General features: G+C 43.5%; 1 protein-coding gene across 1 annotated transcript in view; it reads left to right on the forward strand.

Annotated features, from left to right (window-relative positions):
* The window catches only part of agmo (alkylglycerol monooxygenase), a 42,028-nt gene that overhangs the window by 2,631 nt on the left and 15,377 nt on the right, over positions 1 to 24,020 (forward strand). Inside the window, exons 2-11 of the mRNA XM_076737658.1 lie at positions 2,011 to 2,141; positions 2,551 to 2,702; positions 13,693 to 13,796; positions 14,833 to 14,928; positions 16,450 to 16,516; positions 16,655 to 16,720; positions 17,204 to 17,283; positions 17,664 to 17,798; positions 20,922 to 21,038; positions 23,793 to 23,875. Of these exons, the coding sequence (XP_076593773.1) occupies positions 2,011 to 2,141; positions 2,551 to 2,702; positions 13,693 to 13,796; positions 14,833 to 14,928; positions 16,450 to 16,516; positions 16,655 to 16,720; positions 17,204 to 17,283; positions 17,664 to 17,798; positions 20,922 to 21,038; positions 23,793 to 23,875 (1,031 nt within the window). The remainder of the gene's footprint in view (positions 1 to 2,010; positions 2,142 to 2,550; positions 2,703 to 13,692; positions 13,797 to 14,832; positions 14,929 to 16,449; positions 16,517 to 16,654; positions 16,721 to 17,203; positions 17,284 to 17,663; positions 17,799 to 20,921; positions 21,039 to 23,792; positions 23,876 to 24,020) is intronic.

Genomic DNA, 24,020 nt, shown 5'->3' on the forward strand with positions numbered 1-24,020 from the left:
GTTCTCGCCTTTGCTTGTGCGCGCACACACACACACACACACACACACACACACACACACACACACACACGACACACCTGCATGCTAAAGTGGAGGCATTCACATGTGGACATGCACACACATGCATGCACACTCACTCTCACTTATGTCCACACATGAATACGCACACACACTTCCTGCCTCCCCACCTGCAGATGTGCTCCTCTGCGGTCTTGTCACGCCCTTCATTCCCCCCTCTTGGCGAGCCCATGTGTCCCAGTTAGAACTGCAGTCACTTGGTCAATGAGTGCCTTGAAGCTAAAGCTAACCAGCAGGCTGACACGCCGCCGAAAGTCGCAGTCGTGACCTGTTTGCTAAGTACGTCCCTCACTAATTGGTTCCATGTTTGACAGACCCATTAAGAGGTTATTAGTATGTTTCCAGCACAGTTAGAATAGAGGCCTGTCACTGACTGGTTGGTTAGTGCTTACCATTTGTTTAGTCATAGTGAGTTAATAAATGCAAGCCATTCTTTTCTGGTGGAAAGTTAAGTTTTGTCATTTTAATTTTTGTTGTGTCGCTAAAAAAATTAAAGTCATGTGGCATCTCGGACAAAAAGAGCTGCTGATTCAAATGAAGAACGCAGTATTTGTCTTGATGGATCACACATATGTCAGCCATATTGCTGAAGCCTGTGTTTTAAGTTGGTAATATATCAAACAAGTTATTTTTGATAAAGAGGAACTTGCTAATTTGAAATCATTTTTATACCATGAAACAAAGTGAAGGAGAATATTTACTTGTAAAATCAATTTTCTGCAGCCCTGCCAGCTGCTACAGGTTACCAGGACATGCTGCCACAAAATGTGCAGTAGCTTGGAGGTTTGTGCCTTTAAACGTCATGTTTTCACATATTGGATTGCGAGGTGGAAGACGTTATTTGGGGGAAAAAAGGGTTCCGGAAGTGCAAATCATGTTCGTTTTCTGCATGGACACAGTTAGATGACACTTCTTGTTAAACTGCTCTAGCCACTTAGATGAGCTTCTTCCTGGTTGAAGCAGATATGCAACTATGCAACTGTGTTAGAAAATGTCTGCTTCTTTGATAAAAGGTCAAAGGTGTAGACCTGTTCACATGAAAGGAGAGAATTCAGCTGTGCATGTATGTGCACGAACCAACCAATCACCAAGGTTAAAATGCTGTTAATAGCTAATAGCAACTTTAAGCTAAAGTTTAGGCTTCATAGAAACCTGAAAATACATTCAGTAATTTAATGTAGTTAGTTTTGTTTCCAGTTTAACAACAAAATATTCTGAATTTGGCACCACTCTGATTCACGCGCCTGACTGGTTTCTTCTCCGGAGCAACAGCAGCTGAGGCTCATGGGTAACTTTAGAACCATCAGCTGTTTTAAACAAGTGGGGAAAAAAGCTAAAAAGCTAAAGTTATGTATGTATCTGTTTCAACTCTTCCAGAGCATTGCAGCCTTCTGGAACAAAACTTTGGTAATTAGCAAACTCAGCTAGCTAGCTCGCTTTACCTGCTAGCTACACGTCATTATGGCTACTTAGGCTGACAGGCTAACTACCTTCACATTACCAAGACAACTTTGTATGGCTGTATTTTAGCTGTGAACATCAAGACAGTTAAGTTTCCGGCCTGACGACCTGTAAAATGAGAAGATGTGGTTTGTTTGTGCCGATGTTCAATCGACCGGTGAGATCATTTCTACCTCCAGTGCAGCTCTGCTCAGACAAATGTTTGTCATCTCCAATCTGCCAATTCACTGTGGCTTTAGACCCGTTGCTTTAGCCTCGCACAGTGAAACAAACATCATGGATCACAAGACATGAAAGTCCTGCAAGCTTTCAGCTCATCTGCCAAGGCAAATATTCAAGGTCAACACAACTGCTAAAGCTAACAGTGGACTTGAAACTGCCTTGTTTTTACAGTTTTGTAAAAGTGCTGAATCATGATTCCCTGGATGTATGGGTGTGTGTGTGTGTGTGTGTGTGTGTGTGTGTGTGTAGGCCACTCCTTTCTTTATAGGGTTGATGGTGCTGGAGCTGGTGGTGGCCCTGCTGAAGAGAGAAGCCTCGTTGGGCTCCATCAAGGATGGACTGACCTCCATATCTGCTGGAATGGTCTCCAGACTCCCAATGTGAGTGTTCACATTGACATTTATCTTTTTGATCATTCATATCATCTTCATGGCTACCTTTCCTGTTTTGAATGAAAGATATTGCACCTGCATGATCTGTGTAGATTAGAAATGTTGTTGTTGTTGTTGTTGTTGTTGCTATAGCTCTAAAAGTTGCTCAGCACCATTACCTTCTCCAAAGTAAGGTCATGTGATGTGGGCAGCGGGAAGGAGGTGTGTCAGGTAGTGCATGGTGTTGTTTATTCAGTGGGTCTGGCCATTGGACAAATGTATTTGATGACCCCTGCTGCATATGAGGAAATGGATAGGTGTCATGAACTCAGTACATTGTACAGTACACCTGTAGCATGAACGGTTGGACTGACATGGACACACTGAACTCACAGAGCTCTGACTGGCCCCCCCTCAGGTTGTTCATGAGAGGCTGCGAGCTGACCACTTACATATACGTGTGGGACCAGTACCGCCTGGTGGAGCTGCCCTGGGACTCCTCCTGGACCTGGTGGTTAACCTTCCTGGGTGTGGACTTCTGCTACTACTGGGTCCACCGCTTTGCTCACGGTACCAACACAAGACACTCACACAGCTGATCCCAAATCAAACACTCGCCTCTCTGAAGGCTGAAACTTCCTTAGATTCATGGTGTTACTGAGGCCACTTTTCCTGGTGGAGAAATGTATTCAGTGAGAATCTTTTCAAACTATACCTGCAACCTAATCCTTCTCTCCACTGTCCATACACATGCTCAGTATGTTTCAAACAGCTGTACTATATTCAAAATATGGCTAAATAAGCTGCTTCCATCTCATTCATGCCTCAAAGATGCACCTCTGATTTTTCAGTCAATCGATGACAGTGATGGTGCATCTGATGTGTTTGTGTTCTCAGTGTTATGAGTGTCAGATTACTCTCCCAATCCACTACCTACCAGCACCAAAGGAGCGAACCCTCCCCTTCCTCTTTCAAGTGTCCCTCAGATAATACAAACAGAAAAACTACAAAGCGAGCTGATGATGAATGGTTGTGAAATGTTGATTTAGTTGCCATCCCTGCAGGGAGGAGTCATGAAGATAGCGCACACATCATGCTTTCCTGGACGTTGTGAAGGAAGCAATTATTTTTGAGTTACATCCAGCTGGTTTTGAGCCGTGCAGATGTGAAAGGCCGTGGTCTCCAGAGGGCTGCGGTCTTAACCCCGAGCTCTCCACAGCAACAAGCTGTATATAGTCATGGTTCTATGGCCGCGACGTCCTGCAGCATCACTATAAAAAACAGAAATGAAAAAATACAAACTGGATACGGAGTTTCTGCAGTAGTGGCTCGACATATTTCCATGTGCGTTGGCTCTGTGATGCATGAGCCAGATGCTCGGCTGCCACCCAGCGCACCGGAAGAGAGGTATTTATTTGTGGCCGGCACTGATGTTTATTTGTGTCAGTGGCACATCAAGCTGCCCGCCGTCTAGTCCGCATAGTTTTGGATGAGAGTTTGCCATGTTGGTGTTAGGATCTGACTAAACAGAAGCTGTGTTTTTAAACCATCTGCCACAGAACTGCCCGACACGGTTTTGAGGTGACTGAGAGCATCGCCTCAGGACGCTTGGTGGAGGTCATTTTTACTCTGCTGTAAACATGCACCAGAGGTGTTTTTAGCTGCCACCATCATAGCACAGAGCAGAGTGGACATTATCATTGTCATGGTGGTTTCTGGCTCTGTCTGCAGAGACGGTGATCTAACTGGATTTGGGTGCATATTGCTGCATCAGTTTACTTGAAACTGAGGATACTTTAGAATATATTGGAAGTTTAAATCAGACGTGTTAACCATGTTATAATGTGCATGTGCAGACAAGCATGTTGACATAGAAAGTATCATATCAGCCAGAGACAGTCTCTTATATCATCTCAAATGATGATTTACAACAAACCAAAACATCCATCTGAGGCTGCAAGTAACTTATTTTCCTTGTCGATGAATCTGCAGATTATTTACATCAGACAACAGCACAAAGTGTCTGAGCTTGACATGCTCATACAGTATGACTTGTTTTGTTTGACTAACAGATCCAAAATCCAAAGGCACTCAGTTTACAATAATATGAAACTTAGGGAAGCAGCAAATCCAAACATTGGAGAAACTGCAACTATTTACTTAAATGTTTCATCTATTATCAGAATACTTTCCAAATAATATTCTGGCATTCAATTCAGTCAGTTAATTGCTGCAGTGATGCATCATTCATACAGCTTTTCTGTCAGATTCTGGGCTTGCAGGACCAGTCACAGTGCTCCAAGTCCTCCTTTATTTTATAGATTCACATTTGCCACAGTTCCTGTGTGAGATGAGTGTGAAGGATGTCGAATAAAGCAAGTTCAGCGATCACACAAATGTTTATCGGACAGAAACGTCTGAACACATTTTGGACTGAAAATTTAACATGTGCACGAAGCATAACTGTGTCAAAGCGTTGCCCAACAAACATGCGGGTCTCCTAATAGTGAATGAGCTTTAAATGCCTCAATAGATGAGATTATTGGCAGCATAAAGACGACAATATTTACCACAATATAATCATGTTCAGAGAAGTTACTTTAAGTGAGTGTGAACTTCTCTTATGTGGTTTATTCTGCTGGGCGAGGACAAGATTATTGTTAAGACTGCAAAAAGAGGAATTGGAGGCTCTCTGAAGCAATAAATAAACAACAAGTACAGTTATATGGTTACACTGAAGTTCAGCATCTTATTTTCAGTCTCAGGAAGAGAACCTGACAAACAAGCAGGATTTCTCAATCATTTTCAAAGTTTTAATGTGTTTATGTACAAGACAACGACCAAGGACAGTTACAGCATCACTGTGAATGTGGAGCATTGGCCTGAAAAATCAATATTTTTAGCCGTGTGTCCTTGAAACTACTTCAGCGGCGTGTTGTGGAATAACCACAGCTGCAGTCAATGTAAATATGAATAACCTGGTTTCTTCTGTGCATGTGAAAGTCTTTTTAATGCACCAGGGAGAATGCTGATGGAATGTAATCTGTAGTGTAATCTGTGACGTCTGTGTAATCTTTGACGAATGTGCCTTCAGTGTTTGAGGCTGAATAGTCACGTAAACAAACTCCAGACTTTGACAATGTGGGAAAGCAGGTCAGGCTGCACACACTGATGTTGTGGGGTCAACGATCCACGTGTGTGACCTTATTTTTGGAAATGCGCTGGTAATGTGTCTGCTGAGTAATACTCAGCGAAGAGGTTTTAATGATGTGTGCGTTCCCGTCGTTGGCCTCATTGTCTGACGATGTGGAGGAATGACGTCTGCAGGATCACATATCTGCTCGGTTCATTTGGTCGGATTTCTTTTATTTTTGAGCAGCAGAATCATTTTATGCCTAAAAAGAAATAAAAAAAAACATCTTTCCACTTACTTTCATTTCCTCTTCTTCCAGCCTGTTGGGGTTGTTATTATGGAACATTGTGGGGTCGCACATAATTGTCTGGTGCTGAGCGGCCGCAACGCTCCCTTAGGATATAAGCTTTTCCCCTTGTTACCCAAGTCCTCCCCGACCACAGGACAGGGCCGGCACGGTCCTCTCGCCTCGCTCTGGTCAGCCGAGGTCATCTCGGTCAACCAGAGCATGACCTCCGGCTCTTTCCAGAGCAAGATTCAACCAAAATATACTGACGTGTGGGATGGATGTTTTCCTATAATGAAGCACTGAGGAATGAGACAGATGTAGGATGCGGGTAGAAAGTATTTTTCAGCAGTTTAATGAGTGTCAAATTGTCATGTAACGCTGCTTTAGAAGGGCCAGTCTTATTTTATTACACTCATATTTTGGAACAGTTTTACAATCTTGCCGGTTTTTGCCTCAAAACAGCAGGAATACTGCATCTCTAATACAATTGTGTCAAGACATATGAGCTATAAATTTTAATATTGCATAATAAGGCAAAGACTACAATAGAAATCTGTAAAAAGAGGCAGAAGTGACATCCTCTGCTGGGAAATATGAGCCCTTATTAGCCTCAGTGTAAAATATCATTTTCAGTTTGACCGGTTTTACGGCCGTTTTTTCCGAGTTTCCCTCTCGTGACTCCCACATGAAAGGACAGCTCGAAGATAATTGAGTGGAAAGTACTTTGTCGTCTGTGCTGATGCCATCTGCACCGAGGACACATGACTGCTTGGCTTCGCTCTGGCCAGATGCTGTGATCTTGGAGGAACGTGAGCCACCCCTGTCTGCAGGATGGAAGTCAGGAGTCTCCGTTGAAGCCAGTGACCAGAACGTATTCGTGGCCTCGGCAGTATGTGGTCTGAATGTTAAATCTTAAACATCTCAGTGACCTTTGCACACACATGGGCTCAAATGAGACGCTCATTTATCTCTTAAATAAATATTTGCTTGAACTCTGGTCATTGGTGCATATCTCAGAATCAGTAAGCTGTGACTTTAGTGCATACTGATTTATTAATTATCTGTTCTTGTTGCATTTTGCATTGGTTTTATCTTTGAACAAGCAACGATGTGCATTTTGAATTGCTGACAAAGCGCAGCTCCTTCAATCCCTGCAATGATCACTGACCGCTGGTTTATGTATTCACAGCCGCGTTTTAAAAACACAACAGTTCAATAACCTGGATGACTGATAAGACTTAAAAACACACTCCAGTTTAGCCAGTGTTTTGTCTGCCGCTGTCTCCGCTGACCCTCTTCCACCATCAGACAGACTAAATGTGTTCAAAACCTTTCTATTCTCAACCCGCCTGGAACCAGATGGTTTTGGGTGAGCAGGAGGCGACTTGGTTCGGATGCGGCCGTGTTGCTGACAGGCCTGCTGATTCTGTTTATTCTACCCTCGTATCACAAGCGCCACTAATGGCAGCTCTGCTCTTGGGCAGCATCTATATCCAGGCATACCAGCCAGGCTGAAGCCATTAATCAGCCAGTCAGCTGTCCGTTCTCTGATTATATGTGAGGTAATGCAGTTACGCTGCAGTCGTCTCACCACACTGCTGCTCGATGTTACGCTTATAGCTCAGAAACATCTGATAATTACTTAAAGGTCCTGTGAAGTAGTCTGATTACTCCCTCACTGTCACGTGTCTCCTCTGAAACAGGACAGCTAGCGATTGATCTGAAGTGGAAACCGATTGGCTGTTAGTTGTTGAGAGAAATGTTCTGATCGGGCTGGACGGGATTGTTGAAACATCTGTGATGATGGTTTTTGGATGATTCTGTTCAATCCATTAACAGTGTGACAGCTGCTGGGACACACGTTTACAAGCCAATCAGAAAACAGCATGAGATGATGCAGAATACACGGGACAGTTAGCATGTTAAAACAGATAAACCTCAGACTCAATTTGCAAAATCAGCATTTCACGTTTCCCTCTTTTCTCACGATGACAAGCTTCAGCCTCCTCGAGCACCTCGGGTGTCTCTCACTGTTTCATTCACTGTGTCACCAGAAGAGTCAGATTCTGTTTGTTTTTTGGTTTCAGGGAATACAAAAGCACATGAAAACATGCGTGGACAGAATATGTGTAAAAACTTTATTTAAAAACTGTAAAAACACATCACTCAAAAAATTGGAGCTACAGAAATCTTGTCTAATCACTGATCAGGTTCATGAATTCAGCAGCGCTTCCTCGCCGACCCTCGTGTCTTCAGGACCCTGGAGTGAGCAGACCTTTTGGCCTTTCTGTCTCCTCACTACATCCTCTCTATCTGTCTGCTGGTGTGTCCGCACTCCTCCCGCTCCTTAGGCCTTGCAGACAGCAGCAGTTGTTAAGACAAACAGATGTGCTCAGCACTCCTCTGCTCTCCTCTGCTGTCCTCCATCCCAGAGGAGACGCAGCTGATGTGGATGTTATTGTTTAAAGAGGAGCACCTCCTGGCTGTGTGGCAGGGCGGAGGGGTTGGAGGCAGGGGGTTAACCTGCCCTTGGGCTCCATAAATCTTCACCATGACGGCGAGTTCCTGGCCCGGTGCAGGTTGCGGGTACGACAAAAGAATCCGGGCCCCCGCTTGGCGCACCGGTTCTGACTGTATGGTTTGGTCAGGATGTGGGGGTCTCGCTCACGGCAGCAGAGGAGATCAAGTGAAAGGCCTCATGGGAGGCAGAGATAACATCAGCAGTGATCTATAGGTCACTGTGCTCTCACTCTGTCTGCTGTGTGCGATGAAAGAGAGGGAGGCTGCTCTGATCGAAGCTCGACATCACATAACGTCCGCAGGGCCTGTACGTACAGCATTTAAACAAAGTGTAGAAGAGAAGAGCGTGTTATGGCCACCGAGAGGGTCGCTGAGCTCAGCAGAGGCCGCAGTCCGGCTGTCTGCTGCCCTCGTGTGCTTCTTCCTTCTGTCAGCAGACGAGGAGGATTGGACAAACCTCCCCTGATCGGACAGATGAAGTGTGAATATGAAGGATGAATATGAGCCTTAATGCCTCACATGTGGATCGCTTTAAGCTTCACAATACAGTTTTTTTTTTGTGGACGCTCGTAGTTCTCACTGCTGTCATTGGCAGCAGGCCATTAGGGCATGAAATGAGAGTCAAGTGAACAGAGAGGTTGTAAACATTTCTCCAGTTTTGTCAATATTATCTAAACCACATCAAGAATGACGAGAAAAGTATAAGCTGCCTATTGTAAACATCGGTTAGATTTAGGTTTTGCAGAGCGACTGTTCCTCTGCTTTGTTGTACTTATAGTGGATGTTTTGGGGTTTTTGAACTGTGCTTTTCCAGTACTACTGTGTACTTCAACATCTTTCAGTTTTGTTTTCATGAATTTTGTGTAGTTTTTGTTGTTTGTTTTGTACATATTCCAAAATAACTTCATGGCTGCAACTAACAGTGATTTCCTTCTTCTCTCAATTTGTCCTTTAGCCTAATTTCATCCAAGAAATTCCAACCCAAGCAAAGAAAAAGCTCATGAAAAGTAAAAACATAGTAATATTGGCAGGTTTTAGCTTTTAGATAATCAAAACTACTCTTCACTTTGTCTTCTGTGTGTTGATTTGATTTGAGGGATGATTCATGTTACAATGAAAAACAGTAAATGAAAATCTTAAAATCTTCCATAAACTCTGGGTTCCTATAGCATCAAACATAAAATCTGCCATCTTTGTGATGTAAGAGAGAATTAAAACACTTTTATGTCAGTTTGGATTTCAGCTGAACGGAGTTGGGAATGTGATCAGGTGAAATAGAAAGTTGATTTAATAACATAACAGAAAATCAGTTTTCCCTCACCTTTCACTCTCTGCTCGTAGTTTTTACACCCGGTTTGTGAGAGCTGTAAGTGGGCCTGACCGGGCTTCGTGTGTTTAGTTTAGTGTGTGTGACTGAGCTGTGTGGACAGCATGAAGTATGGCAGCGGCGTGAGGGAGTTGGCCGATTGTCCCTCCGAGTCTGACGCCCGCTGTTTGAGTTGGCACCCCATCCAAGGGCCGTCCAATCCAAACACATGAGGGCCGTTCACAGGCCATTACCCCTGTGATTGACAGGGCAGCCCACCACTCAGAGGGCTGCACATGAAGGACGCCGTTAGTCCGTGCCAGGAGTTTGTCGCTGAGGGTGATGATCAGGCAGCTGATTGATGGAACTGTACGCCTCTCCGACGTTTTGGTGGTTAAAGAGAGTGGATTACTCCTTCTACACTGATTATTGTTCTTTGTCACCAGTCATACTTTGGTTTTATAGCGGCATTATCAAGGCACAGTCTGATAATTATTGGCACTTACTTCAGGTCTCTGCTGGAGCTAAACTTAAGGAGCTCAATAGGACTTTGGGCCTTGCGTTTATATGACTCTGGTTATGTAAGCACTGCTCCTGACAGGGCTGAGGTGGACGTAAACAGACTCTGTTAAAGTCTAACTCAGTCACATAACATGACTGATTATGACTTATAGGCCTTGATTATGTGTCATGATATAATTCAGCAGTGTAATCTAAAATCGTGGAATTACATCACCCGGCTGCCAGACCTCCTCCTGCAGCCCGGGGAGTCCTGGAGGTGAATACCGGAACAACACGGCTTATTTTAGCTCCACAGTTGAGTTTGGTATTACAGGACACATTCATGAGCAGCAGAACACCTTCGAGTGCATTATCGTGCTATGTTATGAATATTTTCACCACTTTACCTGAACATCAGACAGCCCGTTCCTTTGGCACTACATTTTCTCAGCACTCCACACAGTGGTCCAACACTAAATAAGCCAGATGTCGAGCCATCAGGTGAGATCGCACTAAATACCCAGAAATAAACGACTTACCAGCCAGCCAGTAAAGAAGTGAAGTTTCCACAGTCGTCTCGTCTCTCTCTCTTTTCGGTTCAGTGTGACTCTGCAGACGTTCCTCCTCTGCTCCCTCTGGTTCATAAAGACATCCTCTTGTCTCCACAGTGAGCAGCCTTTCATTGTTGCTGCTGTCATAATCACTCATTTTTATTTTCTTGTATTTGTCGTCTCTTCCATAAACCACTGAAACTCGAACCGTGCGGCTGATCTGCGGCGGCCTGCGTAGGGATACAGAAGTCTATGGTTGAGAAAATGTAGTTCCAAAAAGAAGAGCTGCCCTAGCACCAAGGACAGCAAGCACTGAAAATTTTCATTATATAGTGAACACTGAAACTGATATTGATTGTTTTAGGTTGGGCTTTTTTTAAGGTTGAGGTAATACTTTGCTTAGCTTGTGACCTCCATCTCCTGCAGGTGATACACAGACTATGGACAAGAACATCATACAGCCTGGCTTCAAAAACCCTGAACTATCCCTTTAGCTGCTCCTAGAAAGCTGCTGCAGCAGCTTCTGGTTTGAATGATCTCCTCCCTGAAAGGTTTTGTGGTGCTACAGTCATAATTCACACAGCCACTAGAGGTCCTTACTAGGTAAACGTAAACAAAGTGTTTGAGGGATTTGAATAAAAGACTAATGCTGTTATTTTCGTTGTGAGAGCAGACACACATGAAGTGTCAGGACTGCTCATCACCTGATTAGCGTGCACTCATCCTTGTTATTCCTGAGAAAGCGAGAGTTGAGGCTCGCCTGAGGCCAGATGGAAGTGCCGTCCTCAGCGTTTCTCGGCTCTTGCTGGGAACGTGGGCTCTGTGGCATTGGTTCTCACCATTAACGGGGCTTCCCTCCTGAATAGGCCGTGCCAAACTATGCAGCATCCCGCCGAGTCCGAGAGATGAGGACATGGGCTTGCAGTGAAGCCTAGCGGTTCCTACTTCCTATCAATGACAACGAGCATCAATCTTAGCCGCCCTTAGTCCTGGACGCTGCCAAGCACGATTCCAGTGAGGAGGAGAAAAAAGCAAAAGACTCAGGCTGCTGGAATTAAACAAAGGCTGGATTATCCTCTCAATATGTCTCTTAGCAGGAGAGTTCATCTCTGAATCCCCCATGGTTCAGAGAGGAAGAAACGTCATCATTTTTGCGCTTGGCTGCTGGAGATGCAGTCATTCTTCTCGTTTCTCTCCTCTCACACTCACGCCTTGTCTGCAGACTGTCAACTGCGCTGAGAGGGCAAATAAAGTTTGAAATAAAATCCATTTCAGCTCAATCCAAAATATGCCGTTAAACACTATATGTGACGCTTCCAAAAACATTCCCAGAGACATTTACTCTCTCACACCTGCTGAAACCAGCAATAACCCCGTTAAATAAGCGAGGTGTGGAGTATTGTCGGGAGCAGTAGTTTTCTCTTGGAGGTCCTCGGGGTTTCCCCGAGCGCTTGACCTCAAACGCGTGAGGAATTCCACCTGAGTTTCACTGATTGGGAACGAATCCGGGCAGATCTCACACTGCACGCACCTTCAGTCCTCAGCGGTGTGTTTGTTCAGGTGCAGCGGACCCTCGACCCGCCGGGGTTTACGACTGCCCGCCGTCATACAATTCACAAGTTTATTAAACAGCGAGGGAGGAGGAGTTCGAGATGTGGCTTTTGAATGATTTTCTCAAATTTGGAAGAAGAGAGCGTGTGTGTGTATAAGTAGATGTGTGTGCTTAAACCATGCCAAAACTTCACAACTCCACAATCTGGTGGAGAGTCGGACGTTAGATGGGAACATCAATACCACTCTTATGTTTGTACAGTTATTATGAAGCTACATGCAGGAGATGGTTAGCATAGCTTAGCACAAACACTGACAAAAAAGGGAAAAAAGCTAGCCTAGCTTGGTCCAAAGGCAACAAAATCAGCACGCTAGCACTTCTAACGCTCAGTGATTAAACTAATGTTTGTTTAATTCCTCTCAAAAAAATCTTTTCAAAAACTGGACTGCTTCTGAGCAATCAGCAGAGACTCCAGGAAGTTACTGGACCTGAAATATTGCAGCTTATAACTTCCTGTAAAACTGCAAATTGTTGTTTTTACTCGTGGGCTTTTGTACGGATTGAAGAAACAGGATGAACCAGGCTGGCTTCAGCTTCATATTTTCAACACTGACATGAAAATGGTGTCAATCTTGTCATTTTAATTCTCCACCAGAATGTAAATAAGTGAATTTCCCAAAATGTCAAACTTTAGATAAGCTAAAAATTGCATCATCATCAAGTTAACAGGAAGTTTGTGCACATGTGCAGACACACACACACACACACACACACACACACACACACACACACACACACACACACACACACATATTATGGGTGTCATGTGTGATTCTAACCCTGACATTTCAGCTTCTCAACCGCCCAAATGTGACCACATTCAGTCATCCTTAATACCTGTCTTTAATCAAGTTTAATTGTTGGATAATTGAACCCTTAATCACAAATCCCATCAAACATCAAGGCTGCCTCATAAAACTTAAACCTCATGTAATAACTTGGGCTGCTTTTACCATAACAAATACATTACTATACATAGTCTATATGGGGCTTCGTGGTTCTGCAATATTTGAAGGTTACTGTTCTCTCTTGTACGGCTGCAGAAGCCAAAGTGGACGGGAGGTGCCAAAAAGCACAGACCAGACGGGGTGGTCCGGAAAACGGCCCGGAGATCCAGTGAAACTTAACAAGCATGTTCCCTTTGGATGTTAAAATGAAGTGTAACACAGATATTAATGTAGCAAGTATCACAACACAGCAGAGGAATGTAAACTGGAGCACTGGGACATCAGGCTGGACGTTACCCAACTGCAGCCCCCCCCCAACACACACACACACACACACACACACACACACACACACACACACACACACACACACTCAGTGGCCAGCTACAGTCAAGCCCCAGCTTTTCATCACGGCTGGCCAGGAGCGGGGCTGAATGACTCCTTCTGGGGGATGGAGGTGTTCGGTTACTCATCTGGGGAAGGAGCAGAGTTGATTTTTGAGATAAATCACTTGTGGTGATGTAAAGGCAGCTGAATGTGTGCGTGAGAGTTCAAGGTCCGTGCATGAGTCTCATGCAAGTGACCTGTTAGCTCTGTCACACATTAATGAGCAGGTCAATGAAGTGATAACCTCATGGGAGATTTGGACTCTTTGACTCCTGTTATATGTTGGATCTATGTGTGTGTGTCATCTCCTCCAGAGGTGTCGTTCATATGGGCTGCCCACCAGGTTCACCACAGTTCAGAGTACTATAACCTCACCACCGCCCTCAGGCAGTCCCTCACCCAGCAGTTCACATCATGGGTAAGATATTGATCATTGTTACTGTCAGCACATCACATTTATTATTGTGGTATGACTGATAAATTACCTGACTACCAAGTATTATATAAGACTGATCTGTGCCTTGAAGCTCAATGGATAACTAAAACTATTAAAGCACACCAGTGAGCCCAATTGTTGCATGAACATGCACCACACACGCTTTAAATTCACCGGCTGCGTAACGTTTGTTCGCGATGTGTCCGACCAAACTGATCGCTGCAATGTGTGCATTTCGCTCTCAGAAGCATCCTCCACTCTTATTTTTCTTTTTTTTTTTTTTTTTTTTATTCAGTAGAGCAGATTGAGCCAGACAGGAAGTCAGACACGGGAACATGTAGAGAATCTGTTAAATTTTCAAAATAAAACACCCTGTGGAGACTCTAGATCATACATCAACAATAGACGCCATAGACATACTCATGATAGAAGCACAAATATCAAGGAAAAATGACCAAATCTGAGCAAGAAAACAAAACGCTCTGTTCCTAAAAAGCGCCTGGTGGGGTTTGACAGCCACATGGAGGGCAGAACAAAAACCTCACGGCGACACACCCAGTGGAGTCTCAGGGTTGGTCCCATATACACTGTCCTCCTGCTGTAAACAGTTACCAGAGCATCAAATCTGCAGCTAAAAATAGCTCCCAACAAACGAACTCTTTGTTCCTGCTTGAGTAATGTTTGTTAAAAGCTACAGTCTCCATATTGTTTGTTTCAGGTGCTCCAATAGCACGTTAGTAACTGACTACTGTGAATGAAAAACAATCTCATAGATGCACAGAGGTTTCTAGCAGCATGAACACACCAGGGAAGGAGATGCTAGTGATGCTTCTAAGGCTGCATTTCAAGGTTTTTCTGGACTGTCTGTTCATCTGTAGCAATAAAATCACTGGATGTGTTCTTGTATTATGCAACATGTTAATAAACGATGACTTTTAGTCTGCTTTTCAGCCTTGGTATGACGACCCCATGAGGAGACTTGTAAGATGTTTACTTTCTTAATTTCTCTCTTCCTCAGATTTTCTACCTGCCCTTGGCTCTGGTTGCACCCCCCTCGCTCTTCGCCACTCACATACAGTTGAACCTCCTCTACCAGTTCTGGATCCACACAGAGGTGAATGTTTAAACACAAGTTATAGATTCTCTAATCAGCTGGACTGTTGAAACGTCGGGGTCCTAAAAACACGAGTTTGTGTATTTGTCAAAGGTCAGCGTTGGAGTTAAAGCCTTTTACTGATACAGTTAAACTGTCCCTGAACAACAGCTCGTTTATCCCCTGCATGTGGACGTGTCTATCTCTGTGTATACTGCAGAAGATAATAGATCATCCATTGATTCATTGATTTGTGGAAAATAACTGATGAGAATTTGATCATCGTTTAATTATTCATGCTAGTTTTTGCCACTTTGTAGGAATCTTTTTAAACACTAATCTGAAACAAAGAATCAACAGAGTAATTGATAATGAAAATACTTTGTAGCTGCTCAAGTTAAGCGTTCAAGCATCATTAAGGATGTGAATATAATGTGTAATCAGTCACCATGTAGAACGTGTAGCTGTGATCTGTTCCATTCCCTGTTGCCATGCACAATTAAAAAGGTAATACGACTGAAAAAAGGTCTGTAAAGTTATCTTTCTGCCCGTGCCAATGCTAATCCGTCTGCTAAGTCAAACCTTTGTAGACGCAGTGTTGCAGTGGAACCTGTATTCAATAAAAAATAATGAGATTTTATGAAATATTCCAAACAGAAGCACGACCACTCTGTCTGCCTTTAAAGTGACTGGGAGTATCACTTTTACAATCCCAGCAATCTTTAGAGGGAATGAATGGATTTGGAACGCCTTCCATCTTTTAGTGCACTATTAGTGAAAACAGTCGTAATAGTCACAATTTTCTGAAGGGGTGTAATTTATGCCTCCTTTATGGCTTTTTTTTTTTTGATGTCATGTAATTTATTGGCACGCTATTCGCTGCAGTGCTCCAGCCTCAGAGCCGGAGTGAAGTGGTGGAGACCCTTTTCATTCAAGATGAAACTCTCACGCTCGGCTGCCAGACGCAGCCGTTACATGGAAATAATGAATCACTGAGAAATTCTGTCCAGCCGTGCACATTTCTCCAGACTGAGAGGTCGTATTGATGCGAAACATCAAAATACGTGCGAGTGGCAGCCAGAAGAGAAACATGAACTGTGTGAAATAACGCGCTGTGACCTCTGTAATCTTTAATGGTGCATCTGTTTGATATCTAAGAGGAGAAAATGCTTCATGAGTTTTATGCACAAAAAGGACTAATGATGCATTCACTGCATGCTTTTCTGTACGAGTGTGTGTGTGTTGTCATTAACTCTTCTTGACTTTCTCCTCATCCCCACGAGCTGCTGCGCTACCAGTCCATAAACACTGTTCTTCAGTGAGCAGTTGATCTCATTTGAGCTCAATAATCAGGAAATCAAAAAGGATATGAACATTCAGGAATGCATGAAAGCTCAGTTTTTGTCACCTGGTAACTAAAGTAATAAGTGTCCCATAATGCATCCTGCCAACAGTTGTTGTCTTGTAGAAAACTGAATATCTTTGGGTTTCACATTCTGTATGTGAAATATTTAATGTCAATGTTTTCTTGTTTTAATTCAGCTGATCAGAGACCTTGGACCCCTGGAGTGGATCTTCAACACCCCAAAACATCACAGAGTTCATCACGGTGAGATAAGCGTTATTTGATAAAGGACAGTGACGGTCTGACCTGCTCATAAGCTGGACAGAGGTTAGATGTTGAAAAAGGCATCCGGGGTCAAAGATATTGTTTATTTATTCGTCTCACAAAATGTTATCTGAACAGGGAGGAACCTTTACTGCATTGACAAGAATTACGGAGGAATTCTGATCATCTGGGATCGATTATTCGGTAAGAAAAACTGATCAATTATTTCCTTCTGTTCTGATGATCTTCTCAGTGCCTCCATTTAGTTGCTGCTGATTACTGATGTTTTGGATCGTCTTAACATCAGATTTTGTCCATAAGGTGTTCAATGCGTCACATTTATGACTCAGAAACAGATGTTGGCGGGCTGTGATGTGAAACATTAACTGTTTTTGGTGTTTGTTTCAGTGTCTGTGATTCCCACCCTGTCATTATTAGATATTGAATGGAAACCAAAAGCTGTGGAATGACTCATTATAATGATAAAATGAAGGGAGCATTGACTCTATAAACTGTAGATTTGCCAAAAGTTGGTCAAGTGTATATTTCTTTTTGAGCTTAAAAACCAGATAATTCCCTCAGGTGTTGGTGGAGACCGAAACAGAGTTTAAAGGAGACTGACTGTTTGCCAATGCTCCTCCGTGTCTGTTGGATGTGCGAACAGGTAAATGTTTGTGTCCTCCTCAGGTACCTTTGCTCCAGAGGGCGACAAAGTGGTGTACGGCTTGGTGTTCCCAATCAGAAGCTTTGAAATCCTCCGCATTCAGGTGAGTCCTGTCAAAGGTGTGGCCACCATGAGTCAGCCATCATTAGAGCAGCTCACCTCCATCCGTCAGAGTGTAAACACCTTCAGCAGATGAGGAGTGAGCTCAGGTTTCTCTCGCTGCCATTTTGTAACCATAACATTACTTTACTCTAAACAAAGTGCCCAGCTGAGGAGACGGAGGCCAATAAAATAAAATTCCTGGAGGTGGACGTTATGATTATTTTTGCTGCCCTCTCTGTTGGCAGAGCACAGCGTGATCTCCTGCCCAATGAAAGCAGAAACATTCCTCCTCAGGAGCAGTTAGCACAGCTAACACTGATCACCTAAATCTAGTGTTTGATTGTCTGTTTGTGTTTGACTCTCGGGTTCTTTCTCTTTCAGTTGCACTACTATAGGTATTTGTGGAAAAAGTCCAAAACCTTTAAGACAATCAGCGACAAAGTGTCAACTTTCCTCAAAGGTCCAAGCTGGAGACCTGGTAAACCTCGGCTCGGTGACCACGCCAACAATCCCAAGGTTAGTAAAGAAGAGAAATCCTGTTTTCATCATTCCTGCAGGAGGAATATTTTCACAATAACACCCTCAGGCTTCGTTACTCGTCATTTTGACACACGCAAAACAGGCCAAAATGACTCAGAGCATTCCGGACCGAAGGATTCACAGATTCTACGAGTTTTACAAGGAACTGCCACATCAAATAAAAGCTGCAAAGCCTTTGTAGAGGGAACACAATAAGTTCATTTTCACCGTCTTTAAACGAAGTCTGAGGGATTAAAACCGCATGCAGTTGAGTCTAAGTGTGTGTGTGTGTGTGTGTGTGTGTGTGTGTGTGTAGAAAAGAAATACAGGCTCCAGTTGAATGCTCCGCGGTTAGCTTTGAAATAACGCTGATGGTGTCACATACTTAGTTCCCTCATGCTTCACACTTAAAAAAAAAAGAAAGAAACTCCCCTTTGCCTTTACAATTAAATTGGCCCCTTAAAACCAGCGGGGGGATTCTAAACATGGACGGAGCCGGAGTTTAACCGAAATATCTTGAAAGGCTTCGTGTCAGACGGCTGCTTGTTGATATCTGCCGGTTGAGGAAAGAGAGGAGGAGGAGGAGGAGGAGGAGACGAGTGTGTTTCAGCTCTTTGAGAATAAGCAGAGCAGCGTGCTGGAATACCTACAGGGCTGGGGATGGGATGCGGGGGGAACCCACATGTGGTGGTTTGGTTCCTCGGGATCCTGGGAAACCCCCTGAATGAGAGACAGGCACCTATGATTGGTCAGTTTTTTTTGTACTTCATTCCCAAAAAGGATGCAGTTTCAACATAAAGCCCTCAGGCCTAATTACTTATCGGTAAGAAAGCACATTCAGACAAAAACAGGTCAAATGACTCAGGGAATTCTTCCAGAAGGACTCATATGTTCCTCTGTGTTCAGGGGAAACCGCTACACCCAATAAATCCTGGATGACTTTGTAGATGGAACACAACAAACTAATTTTCACCAGTTTTGAAATTCAGCCTGCAGGAGACTGAAATGACGAAAAGGCCGTTTTACTGCGAGGAAAATAAACACAGCAGAGGTAGAAAGGTCATCAGAGGGTTTGGACGAGTTGCTGACTTTTACCAGTGACATTATGACATTTCTTTCCTTTTTAAAGCCACAAACAGTCGCACTGACTCACTTCTGTTTTCTGCTGTTTTTGTCATTTCCATTATTTCATTTTTCTCGTTCCTGTCTTTATTGTCCTTTTTTAGAGTCCCGTCTGGCCACATCCACAATAATACGTTCTGCTTTAAAGCCTTTCTGACTTTGGGAAAAGATGACACACATGTTCGCTTCCTGTTTGTGTCTCATCAGTCATGACGAAGATAAGATAAGATAAGATAGGGTGCTACAGACAGCTAGCAGTTGTAGCAGGAATAAAAAAAAAGGAGACACAGAAGACAGTAAGAAAAAACAGAATAAAAAATCAAACTATATTTATACATATATTCAGTGTGTGTGTGTGTGTCTGTGTGTGTGTGTGTCTGTCTGTCTGTCTGTCTGTCTGTACATTCTATACAACAAAGAGTACAGAAAGTAATATTACTAATGGAAAATTTAGAAAAATGCACATGTTAAGGTTTGGGTAAGTAAGTACAGTGTTTTGTGCTGTTGCGCAGTAGATAAATATATACAGTGTGTAACACTGTAGAAAATAAATATAAATATACTGTACATGCCTACCCTGAGTATGAAAATTAAAGATATGCAATATTGCACAAGCTATTGCATGAATGTATTATCAAGATGTTAAACATAAATGACACAGTAGTGCAAACAGTATATATGTAAACGCAGTGCTGCGCAGCCCCTGTTTACATACCGTGTTGCACATGTTTTTATGGTTTCATAGAAATTACTTGCACTACCTGCACCTACCTCATACTGTTTATACTGTTATGCTTCATGCCACCTGCACTGCTTACATGTATTTATATTATTTGGATATTATGACTATTTGCAGTTCTGGTTAGATGCTAAACTGCATTTCATTGTCTCTGTGTTGCACTCTGACAATGACAATAAAGTTGAATCTAATCTAAACAGTTGAACATGATTCGTCACACCCATCATGTGACCCTTTTCTGGAAAATATCAAACAACATCAACCTCTCTACATCTATGTGTCCTGACTACCAGAGGTAGTTAATTCAACATAGATAACGGCTTGTCTGCCCTCTGCATCTTATCGTGCTGCTGCTGCCCACATGTGCAGGAGGCAAACGTCAAACACAAGCATTCATAGTCCAGTGTGCGTGAATGGTCATGTGCCTTTTCAGATGTGTTATAAAATGTAACTTTACAATAAAATTGTGTCACCGTAGATGTAGCCTTCAAGTTACAATGATAATTTATATTAATGTTTCATACTATATGTGGCATCTTTTCAGCAGTAGCTGTTCAGTGTATTTACGTTCTGTAATTGCCTCTGTGTCAAAGTTTTTATGAGCAGAGTCCCTCACGGGATTAAAGCTGCACAGAGCGGCTTGTTTGAACACGCTGAACTTGATTTGAGAGGCCGGTGCAGTTTTTAGTCCTGTTTATTAAAACATTGTGGCATGATGAATTCTCCCGGCTCACAGTCAGCTGTGCTGTAAACATGTACACCTGTTGCTTTGCTGACAGAGAAGCCATGTGAGGGGTGTTTGCTGCCCACGGTGGTACATGCATGCTGCCACCATCAGCAGCCACAGGTGTAACAGGACACACCTTCACCAACCTGAGTCTGTATGCAACACCTGAACACCACATGTTGAGATTGACAGGGTGTGAAAAGTGATTAGCATGCAGCTGAGGTATTAGCATGAATGCAAACTTTAACCAAACAAAGCTGAAACAACAACATTTACAGAATGAATAATTAGAATAATGTCCACTTTTATATTGTGAATAGTATAAACATGCAGGCTTCCGCTGCTTTGACCAGTGCAGTCAAACTGCAGAGCTTCTGAAAATGCTGCTGTGAACATGAGGTGAAACGTGAATGAGTTGTTGTTCTGTCTGTCTGGCGGGAGAATCTGTCCAGAAAATTACTATACTTACATAAAGATTAGAGATTGGGGAATTAAGCATGTTTTTTTTTTTCTTCTTTTTGTCCATGTGCAGATTACCGGAAAGGAAGTGCCTTTTAATACCAGCTGGACGATGCATTTGCGAGTTTATGTGTCCATACATTTCCTGCTGGTGGTGAAGCTTTACGACGAGCTGTTCGGAAACATGATGGTACGTACTTGTCGAATTAGGGAAGCTGTGGGTGTTGTTTGCTGCCTTGCTCAAAAGCACATTGACAGAACCTCTGGACGAGAGAAGAGCTTCTATGTTCCTTTTCCTTTTCAGCCCTGTAGGAATGAAGCTGGTGACCGTCTGGTCACACACTGGCTACTGGCATGTTTAGGCTGCTGTAATCCTTCATGTAAAGTATGACAAGGTGGTCCAGGCCTCCTAATTGAAGACTGCTGCGTGTTTGTTTGCCAACATTATTTCACCCAATTATGCAGTTTGTTGTGGCTGATCCACGGTCGAGCACAGTCCTCTACTTAGCCAGCAGGAAAAGACTAGCTCGGTCTAACATCATGACAGAATGACTGATCGGCATTCCCCTTTAGAACAACCTTTGTCTATTATTTTCCACTCGACGAGCCAAAAGACCCCCTTCCTCCTCCTTCAGAAAAAAGAAACAGGTCTCCTCAGCAGTTATCTTTGGAAGCCTTTTTTCCCCAGGCATAGTTTTGGTTAGCCAAAAAGCGCTGTCACGCCCAGCCCCTTCAAACTCCCAAATAAAATGGCCTGTCTTTCTGTGATGGCTACCTCCGTGGTGCTCCTTCAGTTGTGGTCCCCACCTAACACGCACACACACACACACACACACACACACACACACACGCATGCTCACACACACACAGGGTCGAGGGTTCTCCTCCCTCTGGGCAAATGAAACACCAGCTGGTGGTCCAGCAGTGAACACAAACGCCTTAATTGTCGAGTCAACCATTTCCCAACCCAAATAGCCTTCAGGATGCAGCAATCAGGACTTGGAGGGAAAATAACAAAGTGAGCTCTCCGGCCCAACAATAAATCATGTCGCTGTTATGTATTTATACCCACATGTTCGCTAGGCGCTTATTTAACTTGACAATTGATGATACGCTGCCGGACAATTTATGGACTCTGCGTTAATTCGAAGCCATGAAAACGTGGTTATTTCAAACAAGCGAAGCTACTCTTCAATTACATCATCAGCAGGCCAGCGTGTACGTTTATTATAGGTTTGCTAAACAGTGAGTGCTAAAGGCAGAGAGGGGAATCGACCAAGTCATAAAACAACTCTCCATTAGTCTTTTTATGATTGCACAATGTGGAGTTCAGCTGCTGTGCTTCAATTTAAAGCGGAGCAGAGCAACAACAGCTACTGAAATTAGCTATTTAGCTCATTTTTATTGTCTTAAATAGCAGCACAGAATTAGCATATTTGTACTTATTTGTAAGTTTAACTCCAGCATTTACGTCTCTGTGTTTGAGAAGCAGCAAAACATGGCACAGATCATAAAATAATCTGAAATGATACCTAATGTTTTCATCCTCGTGTGCATTTCAATAAAGTTTTCCATCCGTACGTTTGAAGTCTGTGTAAATTATCGGTGGTGCAGGATTATCTTAGCGTAGTTGCGTTTTGCAGTGATGCGCTGGTGTGTTTTTTCTCAGCGGTAACTGAACTTCATCATAATAACAGCTGCAATAATGGCCCGAATAATGAGTTAATCTGCTCCGTCTCAGGGGACAACAGAATAACACAATCAGTCGCTGCCACCAGATGTTAACTTTCCTCTCCGTCCTCTGCTGTAATTGCTGCAGTTTGACACTTGATCGCATTAAAAATTAGCACGACGGATGAAGTGAGTTCTGCAAACATGAAAACACCGGACGATCTGTGGAGGATTGTCTCTCGAGCGAAGCGTCCTCGGGGTTATTAAACACAGATAAGTTCACGTGACCTTTGATACCAAAATATTTCTCCACTCATTACACCTCTTGCTAAAATAACTGTATCTGTAGCCTTTGAACTGCTGTGCAGTGATCATTCAGCTTTAATATACTCTGACGTCTCGGGTGACTCTCGCTATGATAGATGGATCCAGGCCAAATTCCCCCTCGTCTGAGAAAACACACAGTCGTCATATCATCCCTCTATGTTCACATGTGAGGGCTCAGATGATATAACTCTTATGGGGGCTTATGGATTACGACCATTGGATAAACACGAAGACATACTGTTTCATTGCATCCTGTTGATGGCTTGATTTTATGTTTACTATATATGGCCTTCTGGGTCTGTACAGTATGGGAGCAGTCGGTGAGATTTGGCTGTTAGGCTCCGTATTGAGTGTCAGAGAAATATAAACCCGAGCTGACAGCCCGAAGCATCCTCATGAGACACCGGGCTTCCAGCTGCCGCCCTCAGCCAAGGCCGTAGGTTAGAGAACGCGAATCAGAGCGTACATCACGTTCTGTTCTTTGTGTGTTTGTGCGAGTCTGTTCAGTGTGTGCGTCTCGAATAGCTTCAGAAAAGGTCAGTGGGAATCTGCATGAGATTTCTGCTCCGACGTTGGTTGTTTTGGCTCCGTTTCGGGGCTATCGGGATTCAAACTGCAGTCTCTTCCACTGTGGTCGAGTCCCCTGTCAGGACCCATCTGGGATGATTAGAGCGTCCATGTAAACCAGGCATGTCAGTGTAAAGTAAGAGGCGGATTGCATTTGCTGCAGGATGCTGTATGTGCCAGTACACTTACTCTGAAGGTCAGACATGTTTTGGTTGGCAATGCCAAGTAAACAGTCGAGCAGCCGTGCGGTTTATGACTGCTCTCCCAGTAAGGTCTCCTGTGATCGTAACTTAACCAGCCATGATATTAATTTAAGGTTTAGATTCTAATGTATTTTTTCCCGACCGCATTTCTCATGGCATGCGTATGTTGATCCTAGATGCTGTCCCAGTTAACCGTTCTGGGGATGACCTGCTACGTTCTGCTCACTCTCACCTCCATGGGCTACATCATGGATCAGAGGTACCCTTCATTTGTTCATGTATTGATTTTTATGGAAGCGTTTGGATGTTTAATGTGACAAAATGTGGAGGCAGGCAGAGTTTTCTAAGAAGGCGCTAATTATTTACATCCCTGGTTCTAAAGAAGGTAGGACGCTGAGAAAAAC

The sequence above is a fragment of the Chaetodon auriga genome, chromosome 8 (assembly GCF_051107435.1).
Source record: "Chaetodon auriga isolate fChaAug3 chromosome 8, fChaAug3.hap1, whole genome shotgun sequence".
NCBI classification, from domain to species: domain Eukaryota; kingdom Metazoa; phylum Chordata; class Actinopteri; order Chaetodontiformes; family Chaetodontidae; genus Chaetodon; species Chaetodon auriga.